This window comes from Schistocerca cancellata, chromosome 2 (genome assembly GCF_023864275.1).
Source record: "Schistocerca cancellata isolate TAMUIC-IGC-003103 chromosome 2, iqSchCanc2.1, whole genome shotgun sequence".
NCBI lineage: Eukaryota > Metazoa > Arthropoda > Insecta > Orthoptera > Acrididae > Schistocerca > Schistocerca cancellata.
The window spans coordinates 900,124,460-900,142,568 of NC_064627.1; the positions used below are offsets into that span (position 1 = coordinate 900,124,460).

The 18,109-nt window shown below is 38.7% G+C and overlaps 2 protein-coding genes across 3 annotated transcripts in view; one reads left to right on the top strand and one right to left on the bottom strand.

Moving 5' to 3' along the window:
* Window positions 1-16,321, bottom strand: part of LOC126162838 (brefeldin A-inhibited guanine nucleotide-exchange protein 3) — a 294,784-nt gene extending 278,463 nt beyond the window's left edge. Inside the window, exons 1-4 of the mRNA XM_049919600.1 lie at window positions 16,000-16,321; window positions 6,123-6,256; window positions 1,464-1,598; window positions 1,000-1,165 (exon numbers count right to left, since the gene is read on the bottom strand). Of these exons, the coding sequence (XP_049775557.1) occupies window positions 1,000-1,165; window positions 1,464-1,598; window positions 6,123-6,256; window positions 16,000-16,084 (520 nt within the window). The 5' untranslated portion in view covers window positions 16,085-16,321. The remainder of the gene's footprint in view (window positions 1-999; window positions 1,166-1,463; window positions 1,599-6,122; window positions 6,257-15,999) is intronic.
* A 428-nt stretch (window positions 16,322-16,749) lies between these two features.
* LOC126162839 (arginyl-tRNA--protein transferase 1) overlaps window positions 16,750-18,109 on the top strand; it is a 183,930-nt gene continuing 182,570 nt past the window's right edge. For both annotated transcript variants that reach the window (XM_049919601.1, XM_049919602.1), the window contains exons 1-2: window positions 16,750-16,954; window positions 17,032-17,158. In XM_049919601.1, the coding sequence (XP_049775558.1) occupies window positions 16,858-16,954; window positions 17,032-17,158 (224 nt within the window). In that variant the 5' untranslated portion in view covers window positions 16,750-16,857. The remainder of the gene's footprint in view (window positions 16,955-17,031; window positions 17,159-18,109) is intronic.

Consider the following 18,109-nt stretch of genomic DNA (forward strand, 5'->3'; position numbering starts at 1 on the left):
ACCCTGTCTCACTCCCTTCCCAACCACTGCTTCCCTTTCATGCCCCTTGACTCTTATAACTGCCTTCTGGTTTCTGTACAAATTGTAAATAGTCTTTCACTCCCTGTATTTTACCCCTGCCACCTTCAGAATTTGAAAGAGAGAATTCCAGTCAACATTGTCAAAAGCTTTCTCTAAGTCTACAAATGCTAGAAACATAGGTTTGCCTTTCCTTAACCTATTTTCTAAGATGCGCCGTAGGGTCAGTATTGCCTCACATGTTCCGCTTTTCTACAGAATCCAAACTGATCTTCCCCGAGGTCGGCTTCTACCAGTTTTTCCATTCGTCTGTAAAGAATTCGCGTAAGTATTTTGCAGCTGTGACTTATTAAACTGATAGTTCGGTAATTTTAACATCTGTCAACACCTGCTTTCTTTGGGGTTGGAATTATTATATTCTTCTTGAAGTCTGAGGGAATTTCACCTGTCTCATACATCTTACTCACCAGATGGTAGAGTTTTGTCAGGACTGGCTCTCCCAAACTCTTCACGCAGTATCATATCTCCCATTTCATCATCATCTACCGCCTCTTTCCATTTCCATAATATTGTCCTCAAGAACATCGCCCCTGTATAGAAACTCTATATACTCCTTCCACCTTCCTGCTTTCCCTTCTTTGCTTAGAACTGGGTTTCCATCTGAGCTCTTGATATTCATACAAGTGGTTCTCTTTTCTCCAAAGGTCTCTTTAATTTTCCTGTAGGCAGTATCTATCTTACCCCTCATGAGATAAGCCTCTACATCCTTATATTTGTCCTCTAGCCATCCCTGCTTAGCCATTTTGCACCTCCTGTCGATCTCATTTTTGAGACGTTTGTATTCCCAAATTATAATAATCGTGAAATTTCAAGATCCTGGTTGCAATGCCAGGAGAGAAAAAAAATACTGTGCTTTACTTTCCGGTCCTCCCTCATAATATTTCCTATATTTCTTAAGAAAACAGTAAATGTGTTACACACCCAGAAAATTGCAAAAAGAACGCAGTGTCTGACTAGCAGCGGCCTGTGCAGCTGTGCGAATAGCTTGATTGCCTGTCTCATGGGCTTCACTGCACAATGTAAGAATCTGGATTATAATACGACCATTCATTGGAGAGTAGCTGCTGCAGGCAACATTCAGCAGCACCTAAAACACAATACACAGTTTATAGGAAGCTTTCTTCTCACACATCCACAGTGTTATTGTTTGAACATTTGCCTATGAGGCTCGGGTTTGCTACAAATAAAGAGATATTTTAGAGTATGATCTACATATTTCTAAAACTCAATATTTTGTGAATATGACACTGAATACTGTAATCATTTGAATAACCTTCCTCAGAATCCACTTTTCTTCGAAAAATAGTAATTATACCTTATTAAGCAACAACACAATTGCAATGTTCCACCGTAAATTTGGCAATGTGACAATTCTGGTAACTTACCTTAAGCATATCAACCTGTGTGTCATCAGACTGTGAGAGGATGGAACTCATTGCATGCAGCAATTGTGATGGAAGCCATAATGAATCATCCTCTGGCTCAAAATTAGAATGGAATCTATCATCTCTCAACAGTTTCTGAAATCATCCAAAATATACAATTAACAAACAAACAAGAAAGAGGGTATTTCAGCTAAATCCAAGCCTTTAAAGGAAATCTTCACACCATAACAACTGGTGGCAAAATTACACCTTCAGTGAGTATTTCACTGCTGTAGAATACATTTTAATATTGATTAATATTACATTTCCTTTGTGTACACCAATAACATGGAATAGAGTCCTCCAACTCTAATTTTTCATACTTTTGCAGCTCAATGCAAGCACTCATGTTTTCTGTGCCTGTATGACTAGCTTTTAAAGAAATTATTCACAGCTGCTGTGAAGGTTCACCACAATGTTTTTAGTGACCCAATAGCAATGGGAAAAGGTCAGTCAATACTGTAGCATAATTTCCAGTAAAAGGTGCTAATACTGATATACGAATGTGCTCATAGAAACTTTTCTTCTTCCCTACTAACCAAGACACAACAGTTATTAAATACAAAATAATAGACAAAATTAATAAAAAAATGTTGCTTCCAATTTGTACATCTCTGTAGGTGAGTGGTCAGCACATATGACTGGGGTGTGGAGGATCGGCATTCAGTTCCCTGCACTACCAGAAAATTTTCCTTAATGGGAGAGCTGGAATAGGATTCATACATCCTTTTCGTGTCAACTGGGGAGTTACCTGAATGAGAAGCAGCAGCCCAAAGGTCTGGAAAACTGACACCAGTGGGGAGAGCAGTATGGAGCCCCTGCACACTGCATCCGAAAGACACAATATGGCAGAAGATAATATGCTGGATGGTCAGCACTGTGCAGTCCTTTAGGCCTGATCACTTAATTTAGTTATTTTTTTTCCTTGTTAGTCACTATAGATTTTGAGAATGTCATTATCATATTCCAGCAAATACAGTTACCATAAACAAGTTACTTTATTTGTTTTTTGAAAATGTGTTAATTTTTGAAAGGTAAGTTAAATAATGATTTCATTAATTCCTTGGTGGCATTCAGAAGGCAGAAATGATGTAATGATCATATGCATGTAAAAATGAAATGCCCCAAGAACTTGTATGAAAATAAAATGTGGAGGAAGAAGAGATGTAAATGAAAGACAAGTGCAGGCAGAACACTGTGTAACAGGATGGGGTGAACTAAGGGAGTGGGTGGAGGGAGACAGTGTAACAGGGCAGAAGAAAAGAACGTTTAGGGAAACTACCATGAGAAGACAATGAGGGAAAATAAATACAGAGAAAGAGAGAGTAAAGAAGAGGGAGATGAAAGAAGAAGGAAATATGACAGGATGGTGCTGAAAAACAGGTCTGTGACTGACAGGGGCAGAGGAACAAAGAAATGATGTACGGAAGATACACATAACTTTATGAGAGAAGAGCTGGCCAGCACTGACTGTGATTGGAAGGTTCATAGAAGTGTCAACTTGCTGATGTAATGGCTCCCTTCAATGGATTTTAAACATGTTGCTTTACAAGGAGGTTCAGCATACTACAATGCCATAATCTTATGCAGCGAAATGTTTACAATGAAATGATGGATGCTGTTCCTACCAATCTGACAAAGTTTGCTTGTCTTCGTACATCATACTTGCACAGCAAAGTGTAACAGTACAGATGAAAGCAGAAAGTGCTACAGCAATCATCAAAGTGATAACAGCACTGAGAAGCATGAAAGGAAGACAGATTTAATTAAACAAAAATATGATTATTTCGGACTTGCGCCAGAACTGGATGTCATAGTTTAAAATGCGGTGTATTTGCACAGCCCTATTGAAAACTGAATCAGAATATCTACGTCACACAGCAACAACTTGGAGGAGGCATTCATATACATATTTTTACTTTTACTTCATTCTATTGCCCATTACTTTTACCTGGTATTTGCTCTCCCACAATTACATGACATAACTGCCTACCCACAAAGTTATTAGAAGCAGGAAGACAGCTCAAGATATCTTGGTGTCGCATCATTTCTCCTTTCTTTGCAGTGATCTCTTACACTGTCTCTTGCTTACCCATATCTTAGCCACTGACCTATGCAAACTGGATGTATTATCTCTGCTTTTTATGTGCTGGGTACAAATTCTAAATAGCTTAAAGCCTCATAAGAATACATTAGATGTTAAACAGTGTATAACAGCATCAACCTGCGACCATTCTAGTGCTTTCAGTGTAGTCTACAGACCAGCAATGATAGCAATACAGCATATTAACAAAAAGACCTTTAGCAAAAATTATGAGACAGACATGAAATTCTTATGATTAAATGATAGCATCTTAAAACAGTAATGATCACTTCAAGCACTGTCCAACTGCAATTTAATACTGCAGTTTGGCTTACAAGATTTTCCACATCTTTGTAATAAGAAGAGCAAGGCTTACTCCAAAATTATACCACAGATCATCACAGTATCCTTCATTTAGACTTTAAATTGGAGGACAGGTGGTTGTGTTGTACATGTAAGCGTGTCAAAAAGAACCCAGAATTAGTGTACAGGTTGTGATAAGATTTTCACTGATTAACTTTATGTTTTGACTACATAAGATGATCCACATCAATTAAATGACCAGCAAAACTCAAGACAGTTTGTGCTTCAAAATTCTGTCTACCAAACAGCATGTGAGAAACTGGTTTGCATAAACACTGAAGACAATCCCAGTGCAACTGCGCATCCACTTTCACCACTTTGTGGTGATTCTCTCTCTCTCTCTCTCTCTCTCTCTCTCTCTCTCTCTCTCTCTCTCTCTCTCTCTCTCTCTGGTATGCTCTTCAAACCAGGTCTTACTTTATACTTTATGCCAAATTAATATTTGGAAGAAATACAAATATATAGGCATGATGTAACAAAGGAAAAAGAAAGAAATGTAAAAGTTTAATATTCTGTCAACTTCAGAGTCACTAGAAATGAAGCACTAGTTCAGTAGAAGGATGGGAAAGGAAACTGCCAGTAGCATTTCAAAAAGATATACTTGGTATTCAGTTTCGTATGATGTATCACTCAGATGGGTTTCAAGATAGTTTGGGTTTTTGTTGTTTTTTGTGTGTCTTTTTCCCATATGACAGAACTGCAGTATACATTGCACATTCCAGAACTACATACATATGATAATGATTATCAGTATCCTTTGAGAGAGTTGTTTTCAGTACATCTCCAGAATGTTATGAACAAAATGTGGATAAATGAATTGCAGCTTAAATGGTATTAAGAAATAAGGGGAAAGAACCTTTCCAAGAGCCCAGTTGAAAATATGACCCACTAGTGCTGTATAACACCAGAACCGCAGCAGAGAATATCCAGGTACTCTGTGTTCATCTACGCTTGAAATGAGAGTAAAACTTTAACTCACTGATGGAAATATTCAATCAGTCACTTGGAAAGAGTTGGGATTTTGGAATGAATCAACTTACTGTGTTCCATGGTTGTTGAAATAGATACACAAGTTTCAAGAGTTGAGAAGGATCAGAAGCACAAGTTCACATTGTTCAAGAACAGGGAAGGAGATCAAGTCACTTACTTCTTAAAGGAGCCATTTGCCTCAAATGATTTAGGGAAATCAAGGATAACCTAAATCTGAATGGACAGTGCACTAAAAATGTGGCAACTCAGGCTGCTCAAGTTGAAATGTTTACACACTTTTCTTATACTGTAAGGGAGATGGTGGTGCTCCTTGTACAAATTATGTTGTGATAATTGAGTCCATCATCATACCACAATATAAAAAGGAGACAGTATGTATCTGTAGGGTTGCAGCATGGGGGCACCAGTGAAAAATCAGCACTTGGATGTTTGCTGCGAAGCTCATGGGTACAGTATTCTGGAAATGTAAAGGCATTTCATTCATCTCATTTCTCCAAGAATGTTGTATCATTAATGCTTCCTACTACTGTGATCTTTGTTGCCACATTCTAACTGCCCATTGTTCAAAAGATGTGGCACCCTGTTCAGATCTGTGTAGCTTCTTCACATTATTTCACAGCTATAACCCAACAAATATTGGCTGATAGAAATCAGACTGCCCTCAAAAATTCACCCTACAGCTCAAATTTGTCACAAGGCAACTTCCATATGTGTGGGTCACTCTCTGTGGACGGTGTGTCACAACTTATGTAGAGAAGCAATTGTTTACAGCTTGAGATGTGTCTCCACAGTTTTTATGAAAATAGTGTTAAAAAACTAAATGGCTAATAGCAAAATCATATGGATAAGATCAGTGATTATGTACTGATAAAAAATAAAATTTGAATAAATTTTGAATAATACAAATTTTGTTACGGAAGGTTTGTTTACAATGGTTTATCACTGTAGCATGTTACACACATGTAAAATCACAAAATAGAAACTACAAGTCTGCAATTCATATTTGTTATCTGCTCACTTAATTACACTACTATATATTGTCATTAGAGCTTCAATAAATAAAAAAATTTGTTCTGCGTTATTGTTTCACTGTGTTCTGTGAAAAACTGTTGCAGTTTGTTTTTCCACTATATCACCAACAAATGTAAACTAACAACAATTTTTAATGCTCATGCAGAACTTACATGTAATCCAGTCAAACCATAAGCCACAAATTTGCTTCGTTTTGTCTCCAGAGCCAACTGGAATGTATGGAGGCATTTTGCTCGAAGATCATGCGCTGGGTCTCTCAATAATCCCTGCTGAGCCTCCAGAAAATCTGAAATTTCATATATATTTCCTTTTACTATTGTATACAGTCTGCATAGCAATGAAATCCTCAAAACCTCTCTGAATAGTTGCCAATGAACAATGATAATAGGTGAACAATGACTATTACAAATCACACTAAGTGAATGGAACTAAAATTGGATTTAATATTCTGTTTCTCTTTGGAGGTGGTATGACAGCTCAGATTGGACAACAGTGCACAATACTTGGTTGTGGCCTTTTCAAGTGAATCATCTTGCCATCTACAGTATGCGATGCAGGATGGACATAAATTTGTAGGAGCCGCCTGCTCTCAGATTTTTTAACAAAATGATGTTACTTTTTAATTGTCCTGGGGCCAAAAACCACATATAAAGCAAGATAAAATTGGTTTCTGTCATGTGACTGGTGCAAGACATGCTCAATATGCTGTCCACAGTTTTCTGCCCCAAGTTGAAATCAACTTTCGGAACAGATTGGCATGTCTCAGGGGTCAGAATGTGCTGCTTAATGCGTGCCTTGCCTTCAATTCAGCTATGTTCATAATTGGAGGACTGAACACATCATCTTTCAGACAGCCCCATAGCCAGAAGTAGGGAAATGACGGCTGATAACTCTAGCATTTCCAAAATGCCTCTGCAGCAGCCACTTTGCTGGCTGTGCAACATGTGGAGGAGCTCCACCTCATATAAAAATCACCCCACCCACACATCCATGCTGTTTAAGGGTTGGAATGGCATTGGTGGGCAAAAAAACACTCACAGCGTTTACCAGTGATAGTACAGGTAACAGGACCTGCACCACTCATCTCCTCAAAAAAAGACAGCCCTACAATAAAAACGGCCCAACTTGACCACACAGTCAACTTTGCAGAATGAAGTGGTACTGGTTGACGGGCCTTTGTATTTTCCATTGCCCATATCCTGCAATTCTGCTTATTGACATGTCCTTGGAAGAGGAAATGAGCTTTGTCTGTCCACAGAATGTTCCAAGGCCATTCAATGTCCATTTTCATGGGAGCAAGAAATTCCAGTGTGAACATTTGTTACTGGCAGGCAAACAGGAAGCAACTCCTGAACATGAGTGATTTTGTATCGATAGTAATGCAGGACATTTTGTAGGATTTTATGCACCGTGCTCACAAGCATGTATAATGTTCGGGCAACTCCCCATGCACTGTATGTTTGCACACCAGCTGACCCTTCCTGCAATGCTGCAGTCATGTTTTCAACAGACATTGTTTCAACTGCTTTCCTCCCTTTGCCACTTTGTAATCCAAAACAACTTGTCTCTTTGAATTTTGTAATAATTTTCTCCAGACCCTTAGCAGACATTGGACCAATGCCTTTTTTTCATACCCTTGGGTAGCTGCAACTTCTCTGCAGCTGCTGGTGCACAATCACTGTTCTTGCATAAGAGCTTTACAATCAGCGTATGATCCTAGATGAAGACAGTCATGTTGGGCATTTCGGATGCAAACTGAGGAACAGCCAGGTGCTGTGTGTCTGTTGGTGTGCATATTCTGACACTTACAGTGCCACCTATTAGTCAACTATCCCCCCTCCCCTCAACACAATGACATGTACCCCTGCATCAACAATATGCTGTTCAAATTTTACTTCATTCTGAGCAACAGGTGTCCTTTTACAGTGTTTTGAAACTGGAACTTTAATTATGGATGCCCTGGTTATATAAGAAATGTACTCATCATGCGGTGGCAGGAGAGAACATGTGTAAAGGTTCAGGAAATGTGCAAGCTTTCAGAGACTGTGGCTCCAACTCTGGGTCGAGGGAGACTTACCAGGTAGGATGAGAAGGAAAGACTGATTGTTGGGGACTGCATCAGATGAGATTTAAAACCTGAGAGCTTAAAGGTGGAAGACAGAGTAATAAGCAAGACAGAGATTACTGACAAAACATCGGACAAGCAGAAAACTAAGTGCATTATATATGGTAGACAGGGGGGGGGGGGTGTAAGGGGGTCAATAGATAAGTCAGAAAATAAAAGATGTAGAAAACTAAATGGGAGTGAATAAAAGGGATAGTTACTGAAAAAAGTGCTGAGACCAAAGAAATTAAAGTAGATTAGACCAGATGGGTGGTGAGAACCAAGTATATGTTGTAACAGCAGTTCTGAGAAACTGGTGGCAGGGGGCAGAATCCAGGTGGCATCTCTGGAGAAACAGGCACTATCAGTATGACGGCAACCAGGTTATCAGTTAAGATGAATGGGCATAAGCGTGATCTTGGTGCCCGTTTCACCAAACATGCCCCTGGATTCTCCCTCCTGATATCAGTTTCTCAGAACTCCGCAGGTGTGAACTGATGTTACAATATGTGCTTGGTGTCCCCTCCCCCCCCCCCCCCCCCCTACCCCAGAAACTATTCTTTTTCTTCACTTCCTTTAGTTTCTGTATTTTTTATTTTCTTACTTGTCTATTTTTGTAGAAATGTATGCATACACACTCTACATCCGTCCTAAACCAATGGATCTACATCAACCAAATTCATCACCGACTTCTAGGAAAAAAGCACTGTGGGGTAAGAACCTCCTATCTTTCATGGGGTTGGTGTGAGGGTGACACAGAAAAATAAAACACAACTGTCAGGAGGAAAGTCAGCCAAATTTTGTTTACACATGACCCATTACTTGTATAAGAATACTGTAGTGGTAACCTCTCCCTACTACCCCAAGGGCGGGGGTGGGGGTGAGAAGCCATGGGAAAGAAAATTTTCAATGATGGCTAATATTAATATCAAATCCATAGTTTTCAGGGTTGCCAGGCTCATTGGTGACAGTCCTGTCAATATTTAACGCTTGGAGTTGGTGAGGGATGCAGATGCAAAGACACTGACATATGAGTAGTGTTTCTCTCTGTGACCCCCTGGGGCAATTTCTACCAAACTTGCTACAAACATGACTCATTATGCATATTAAAATACTGTGGGAGTAAGATAGCCCTACTGCACCTAGGGGTGGTGGTGGGGTTAAGAAGAGGTGACATGTAAAAATGTTTGAAAAAGACTTGTTGGTATTGGCGTTGACATTTGTTAAGTGGATGAAGCCATGGGTTGAAAGCTATTGGTATAATATTTCTGTTCACACAATAAAATTGAAAGTAAAGGTTACATTGAAAGAGTGTGTAATATTACTGAGTAGATCAAAATTTTTAGGATATATAATGCAATATCAGAAATACTGTGCCCTCTGTGTAGATTATGTGCAATATCCTGCCAGTTCACATGATGTGCAGTGAGGTATAGTCACAGAGCTCAATTTCTGAGTTCTGTTTTTCATCTTAAAACTTTCAGAGCTTGTTATTTTGTTTTCATTTTTATTACTGTTGATACATTGATTGGAATGTGACTGCAAGAAGTGACAAAGGGCATTCCTTATAGAACGAACAGGACTGTACAACACTTTACCAGATTTATAAAATGACAGAATGGCAGGTTAATATGTATAAAAACAAACAGAAAATACACAATTAAAGTAAATGAGTTGTTGCTGACAAAATACAAAAAAGACATCCTACAGCTATGATGGAATATACAGTAAAGATGTTTTCTTATGTCAGTTTTGCCACTTCTTATGTCAATTTTTAAGGCATGAAAGAAAACAAATTAGTTACAAACTATGTCACGCACACATTTTATTCAACAAGTAAACATCACTACAGATAATCGGACATGTTTGATATGCCTGCCATCATTGACTATGATGTGGCACAAACCAATAGCTGAATTCTGCACGACCTACGGCAGTGTCGGAACATCAATGCCATCGCTGACCTCCTGAATGGCTGCTTTCAGCTCAGCAAGGGTTTTGCGGTTATTACTGTACACCTTGTCTTTAATATAGCCCCACAAAAAGGACTTACATAGGGTCAGATCCAGAGGATATGGCAGACAATCAATGCCATCACTGACCTCCTGAATGGCTGCTTTCAGCTCAGCAAGGGTTTTGCAGTTATTACTGTACACCTTGTCTTTAATATAGCCCCACAAAAAGGATTTACATAGGGTCAGATCCGGAGGATATGGCAGACAATCAATGCCATCACTGACCTCCTGAATGGCTGCTTTCAGCTCAGCAAGGGTTTTGCAGTTATTACTGTACACCTTGTCTTTAATATAGCCCCACAAAAAGGAGTTCCATAGGGTCAGATCCGGAGAATATGGCAGACAATCAAAGCCCAAGCCAGTGGCCTTTGGGTACCCCGGAGCCAGAACGCAGCCCCCCCAAGTGCTCCTCCAGGACATCAAACACTCTTCTGCGTCAATGGGGTTGGGCTCTGTTCTGCATGAACTACATCTTGTCAAAACCAGGGTCACTTTGAATAATGGGGATGAAATTATCATCCAAAATCTTTACATACCATTTGGAAGTCACCACGCAGTCAAGGAATATACCACCAATTATTCCCCGACTGGACACAGCACACCACATCATCACTCATTGAGGGTGAAGAGATTTCTCAATTGCAAAATGCAGTTTCTCAGTCCCCCAAAGTGCATCAATATTGCTTACTGATGAACCGATCCAAATGCAAGTGGGCTTCGTTGCTAAACCAAACTAACCATAGTTCAATAATTGTCACTGTGTGTGTGTGTGTGTGTGTGTGTGTGTGTGTGTGTGTGAGAGAGAGAGAGAGAGAGAGAGAGAGAGAGAGAGAGAGGGGGGGGGGCAGCCGTGGGGGGGGGGGGGGGGGGGTACTTGATGGCAATGAAGTTAAACAAAATTGTTCTCAAATTGATTTTTCACTCTTCAGTGGAGTGTGCACTAATATGAAACTTCCTGGTAGATTAAAACTGTGTGCCAGACTGAGACTTGAACTAAGGATCTTTGCCTTTCACAGGCAAGTGCTCTGTCAACTGAGCTCCCCAAGTACAATTATGTCCCACCCTCACAGCTTCACTTCCACCAGTAACTCATCTCCTACCTTTCAAACTTCACAGAAGTTCACCTGAGAAACTTGTGTGACTAGCACTCCTGGAAGAAAAGATATTGCAGAGACATGGCTAAGCCACAGCCTGGGGAAGTTTCCAGGTCCCAAGTTTGAGTCTTAGTTGAGCACACAGTTTTAACTGCCAGGAAGTTTCATATCAGAGCACACTCCATGACAGAGTGAAAGATCATTCTAGAAACATCCCATAGGCTGTGGCCAAGCCATGCATTTGCAATATCCCACAAATTTTTTAGGAGAATTTTGTGAAGTTCAGAAGGTAGGAGACAAGGTAATGCCAGAAGTGAAGCTGTGAGGATGGGTCGTGAGTTGTGCTTGGGTACCTCAGTTGGTAGAGCACTTGCCTGCGAAAGGCAAAGGTCCTGAGTTTGTCTCGACAGTTTTAATCTGCCTGGAAGTTTTAAAATTGTTCTTGTTGTGGTCTTTAGTCCGAAGGCTGGTTTGATGCAGCTTTCCAAAATAGTCTATCCTGTACAATCCTCTTCTTCTCTGTATAATTATGGCATCATTTTAACTTGCTAACTATATCTAGCATTACTCTCTCTCTCTCTCTCTCTCTCTCTCTCTCTCTCTCTGCAATTTTAATTCCCCCTCCCCCATACTTTGCCCCATTTTCAAATTGACAGTTATGAGGGTGGTTTGAAAAGTTCTTGGAATCACCACAACAGGTCAACACCAGCCCAACGAGTTGTTCACACAATATTCATTGGACTGATGCCTGTAAACACGTGCCACGTCAGTGCTCTTGGAAGACAGCGGTGGTGGTGATGTGGCTCTGCTGTCGTTCCCGCGTAGTGATTTGCAAATATGGCAAAAAAGAAAGAAAGAAAGAAAGAGATTCAAGCAGTGATTAAGTACTTTGTAAAGAAAGGTATGAAAGCAAAGGACATTCATGCTGATTTCCCGATTTCCATAATACACTGTGGGACTCTGCTCCTTCATATTCTACTGTTGCCAAATGGACAAATGTATTTAAATTTGGTCAGGAGTGCTTAGATGATGATCCGCACAGTGGTCGGTCAAGATGTGTCACTACTCCAGAAGTCATTGCAAAAGTGGACCAAATGGTCATGGAGAATGCTGATTGAATGTGTGTGAAATTGCTCATGCTTGCCAGATGTCATTTGAAAGGCTATATCACATTTTAATTGAAGAATTAGAAATGAAAAAATTATCTGCAAGATGGGTGCTGCGACTCTTGACCATGGATCAAAAACGTGTGCCATCTCCATGGCAAAATTACACGAACTAAGGTATGAATTGTTGCCACACCAAACTTATTCACCTGATATGGCTCTGTCAGACTTCCATCTGTTCCCACTGAAAATTTTTCTTGGTGGATGAAGATTCACTTCAAACGAAGAATTGATAGCTGGAGTTGACAACTATTTTGCAGGCCTGGGGGAAACTCATTGTTGAGATGGGATCAAGGCACTGGGACATCATTGGACCAAGCACACTAATCTACAAGGAGACTACGTTGAAAACTAAAAAACGTTTCAGTGATGTAAGTACTTTTTTTCTATTTTGTTCTGAAAACTTTTCAAACCACCCTCATACATGGTGCCTCAGATGTGTCCTAGCAACCAATACCTTGTTTTAGTCAAGTTGTGCGAACATTTCCTTGCTCCCCAGTTCAATACAGTGCCTCTTCATTACTTATATAATCTATCCTTGTTATCTTCAGCATTCTTCTGTAGCACCATATTTCAAATGTTTCTGTTTTCTTTTTGTGTGCACTACATACCATGGATGTTTCACATTCATATAAGGCTACACTCCAGAAAAATACCTTCAAAACAGACTTTCTAAAACTTACATTTATATTCAGTGTTCACAAATTTCTCATTTTCAGAAACACTTTTCTTGTGATTGACAGAGTGCATTTTATATTCTCAGTGCTTTGGTCATCTTTAGTTTTATTGCTGTCCAGTCTGCAAAACTCATTTGCAACTTCTAGCACCTCATTTTGTAATATAATTTCTTCTGCGTTGCCTGATTTAATTTGATTACATTTTATTACCTGTGTTTTACTTTTCTTGATGTTTACCTCAACATATTTTGACATCACTGGCCATTCCATTCAACTGGAATCCCATGTTCTATGCCATTCTCTAACAGAATTACAAAGTCACAGGCATTATTTCATTCTCTAACAGAATTACAAAGTCACAGGCATTATTTCATTTCCCTGAGCTGTAATTCTGATTCCAAACTTCTCCTTGATTTCCTTTAGTGCTTGCTGAATGAAGATCTACACACTGAAGGACATCAGAGATAGGCTACAATCTCATCTCACCCCCTTCTCGACTATTGCTTTCCTATTATGCACTTTGCTTCTTATAACAGCAGTCTGGTTTCTGTACAAAACATAGATTGTGTTTTGCTTCTTGTATTCTATCTCTATTACTTTCAAAATTTCAAAGAGAGTATTTCAGACAATTATGTCAGAAGCTTTCCCTAAATCTGCAGATGCTTGCCTTTCTTCAACCTATCTTCTAAGATAAGTCATAGGTTCCAAACTGCTTAGTGAGTTCCTATATTTCTCTGGGACCCAAACTGATCTTGCTTGATGTCAGCCTCTATCAGTAATATACTGACCATCTAAGGGCCATTTCAACTTTATGTTCACAAGCTTCGCATTCATTTGGTTCTACAGTTGCTCATACCGCGGATAAAGGCAAGAAAATGGAAGTGGGTTGGACACATGCTGTCCAAAAATCAAACAACAATAGAGAAAGACAAGTCCTGAATCAGGATCCCCACAGCCATCATAGAAGAGGAAGACAAGATAACACAGAAGAGGGCAGAGGAGAGAGAAGCAACAGCAGCAGGAACAACATGGGGAAAGCTGTAGACAATGGCAGAAAACCGAGTCTACTGGGGATTTTTTGTCGAAGCCCCATGTTCCAATGCTTGGAATAGAATGACATAAGTAAATCAAAGAACAAACAGAGTAAGAGGGGGAAAGAAGAAACACCCAGCAAGGTGAGAGTAGAGGTACAGGGGGGAAGAAGACAGGTGGGAGAGGGGGCACAGAGATTGGGAGAGAGAATTATTGGATGTGACATGCTTTGCTCCAATAGACTGCATTACCATCTCATCATAACACACATCAGTTTTATTGGGTGGCTAACAAGTAACATTCTCTATGAAAGACAAGATCTGCCTTAACATCCTACAAGATACATCATATACAGAATAATTTGTGCTCTTTTATTACTGTGGTAGTATTTTTAGATTTTATTACTGATTACAGTTCTGAAACCGAATCCTTAGTTGACAACAACTGAGCCTGCCTATATGACTGTGGACTGTGCAGTTTGGACATTACGGGTCCAACTACATATCCCCCCCCCCTTTTCTCTACTCATTCTCTTTCTCATTTTTCTTCATCTTTATCTTCCTCATTCTATCCCTTCTTTTTGAAGTAAAATAACAAATAATCGTTTCTCCTGAATTTATCTTCCTTTTTGACTAATTTATGAGTAAGTTTCATATTTTTTTTTAAACTTCTCTCATTTGAGCTAGTAATTTCCTGTGGATAATACACACAGCTGAACCCTCTGACCACATTATTTAAGTTTTTACAGTATTAATTCTAGTGTAATTATTTGACAAGGTTTCTACACTCTATTGTAAGTGAAGTTCTCTTAAACTCATTATGGTACAATGCACTCCTTTCTCTCATTTCTGTTAGTTTTAAGAGCAGTGACTTCCAATGTGGCACCAGTTGCAAAATCATTTGTTATGCACATATTTGTTACTCCCATGAAAGTATATTCTGAGCATGTCCCTTCCATCCCCATAGTTACATTATAACTGTCTTTCATCCTGCAAGATGACATGATTTGGTTCCAGATTGGTGAAGCCAACGAATGTGAATCCCAAATAAAGGTTGTGGTAAGAGATTGATCTGTAGCTTAGCCTAATTAATGTTAGTGTCACATTTAACACACTTTGTCACACTCAACACCTTTAGTCATAAAAACTGAAACAGCAAGGTAAATTCAGAGAACATATTTAACTAATGAACAAATAACTACTGAGTATTTTGATGCTATACATATCTTATGAAAAACCCAACCAATGTGGTTCACTATGCAACTTTTATCAGAATTTGCGTATTTCTTGACGTGAATTCAATAGGAGTGGTAAAAGTGATTTTGTCAAGTAATACAGCAACACCTTACACAGTATTCACTGGCTTCTAAGGTTCAAGGCCCGTCTGGTTCACCCCAACATGGAGTGTTATCAAAATCGACATCAGCATTGTGCTGCATTACATTTATGAGAAAAGAAGATTTAACTACTTCTGCATTCGAGTCAACAAGAAAATGACTTACTGAGAAGAGCATTTTACAAACTGTATTATTCTCCTTGTAGCCAACGGAATACAAACTAGTACAAAACAAAGACTGGGGACTTAATATACCTCAGTTAGTTCCAAAATGAACCACTGTTGTTTGAGGATCATCAGGCCATCAAATTCTGGTCAGCAAGTTACTTCCATAAAATGAGACAGGAAGAGTAAAGGATTCATTCATTCTTTCATCACGTTCCACAAACCACAACATGAAGGAAGACATTCATGGATACCTTACAAAGCGGACGATACAAACTAATTCCGTAGGTTAATTATTTTGGTCAATCGTATAACTCTTTATCTGACGAACAAATGTGTTCCTATTGATCATAACATTACAACTTTAATGTTCTTTCAACTGAATATATTATTCTGATCTTCTATGCCTACAGTTTTGAAAATTACTTAATCAGTTATTACCATATGCTTCCTGTGCCGATTTTCGTAACGCAGATAATTTTGATCCAGAGGATTCCTTTGCAATTTGTTGCAATAAATCTTCCATTTCTGATGAAAAGTTCCTTCGTCCTTTTCAACAATATTATTGTTATTAGAATATTAGAGAGACCGGCAACTTTCACGTATTACCAATCACCTGTAAGAAGAAGCTGCCTGTTTATTATCGCGTCGCATGAACAACTCGTTTGTCAATGTTTACGCCGATATTTAGTTACCAGAGTACCAAGCATTAACAGAACACACAACAATACTTATACATTGCTATCTACTACATATCATGTTAGTATTGAATGAATATTAAAAACTAAATAAGCAGCTGTCAAACTCACACGATACCAATACACTCTTACGAATTTACCTTAGTTATTTTGCGCAATATCGTAGGTTTAATTATTTGTGTTTTATGAGTGAATCCAGATACGTTATTTGAATACATTCGACATTAAAATATACCAACATTATTTTAAAGAAAAATCATTACATCTTTTCCCACAAAATTAGTACTCCACTAAAAGACGTTGTGTCATGGATAAAGATAGTTACAACGAATAAGAGTTTACTTTTGCAATCACGATTCGGTTACAGTGTCAGATTGTTATTTAGTATATAGTGGAACAATATACATTAGTATATAACATGAAACATTGTTGTACCAGAGGAAAAAATGTTTCATTGACGGGCTTGTTAAGTTGGCTGCTCTGTCACTGACTGCGGTGTTTATTAGTCAGCTGTGTTATATCATCACAAAAGTAAACCACGTTGTATTGTAGTCTTCGTAGTTTAGTAAACATAGTAATAGGTTTTGCTTTCTGAAAAATAATGGCTTCCCGTGATTATAGTATAATTGAATATTATGCCGAACATGAAGGATATAGATGTGGATATTGCAAATCGACGGATACAAACTATAGTCATGGTATTTGTTTATAACTGCTTGCTGTTCTTGCTCGCTGTTACGAAATGTTCCAACAATTATGAAAACAATATTTTCAGGTCTGTGGGCTCATACAATGACTGTCCAGGATTACCAAGACATAATTGACCGCGGTTGGAGGAGAAGCGGACGCTACTGTTACAAGCCTACAATGCATGTGACATGCTGTCCGATGTACACAATCAAGTAAGAGCTCGCCACAGCGCCGCGAAAAAAAAAATAAATAAATAAATAAATAATCATTGTTACGCTATGTATATATAAGAGTCGGTGACGTGTGTTACATCGGTGGTTAATTCGCCTCTTATTTACATCAACCTTAGTAGTTTCCTCGTTCAGCTTCCTCTTTAAATGCATTCTTCGTTAATGTGTCAAACTCAGATGTTGATGTATCAGAGTAAACTAAATCCCTTTGGCATCCACCAAGAAGCTGAGTATCTTACGGATTTTAAAAAAAAAAAAAAAAAAAGTCATAATAAAGAATGTGGAAAACGTTGTATTGTCATTAAAAAAACAAAAACTGCTGCGTGGGGTGGCATACATACTAAAGTGATTAAAACAGTGTGTGGCATAATAGCACCTCCCCTTACTAAAATATCCAACCACTCTTTTGAACAGGTATGCTTTCCTGATGTTTTGAAGTATGCCAAAGTTGGACATCTGTTGAGGAAAGGGTTGAGGGGAGACCTGGGGAAACTATGGGCGTATTTCTGTTCTTCCAGTTCTGTCAACAGTGTTAGAGAAAGTAGCTGCAAACCAGATCAAAAACTTTATTGTAAAAAATGACATTATTACAAGTGACCATTTTGAATGTCAACCAGGAAGAAACACTCTGAATGCAGTGAATAACTTTACTGAAATATTGGCAAATCATTGGATCAGAGGAGTAAAGTTGCAGGTATCTTCTGTGATCTCACAAAAGCATTTGACTCCTTGAACCATGACTTGCTAAACTACAAATTATACAAATACAGGATTAAGGACAATGCTCTAAATTGGCTAACATTATACTTACACAACCGTAAATAAAGGGTAACTATCACACCAGATGCAGTGAATTATTATTCTAAACCCATAAATGTAAATTCCCCATCAGTTCTGTTTGTAGATGATAATTCTGTTTTAATTAAAGGTGAC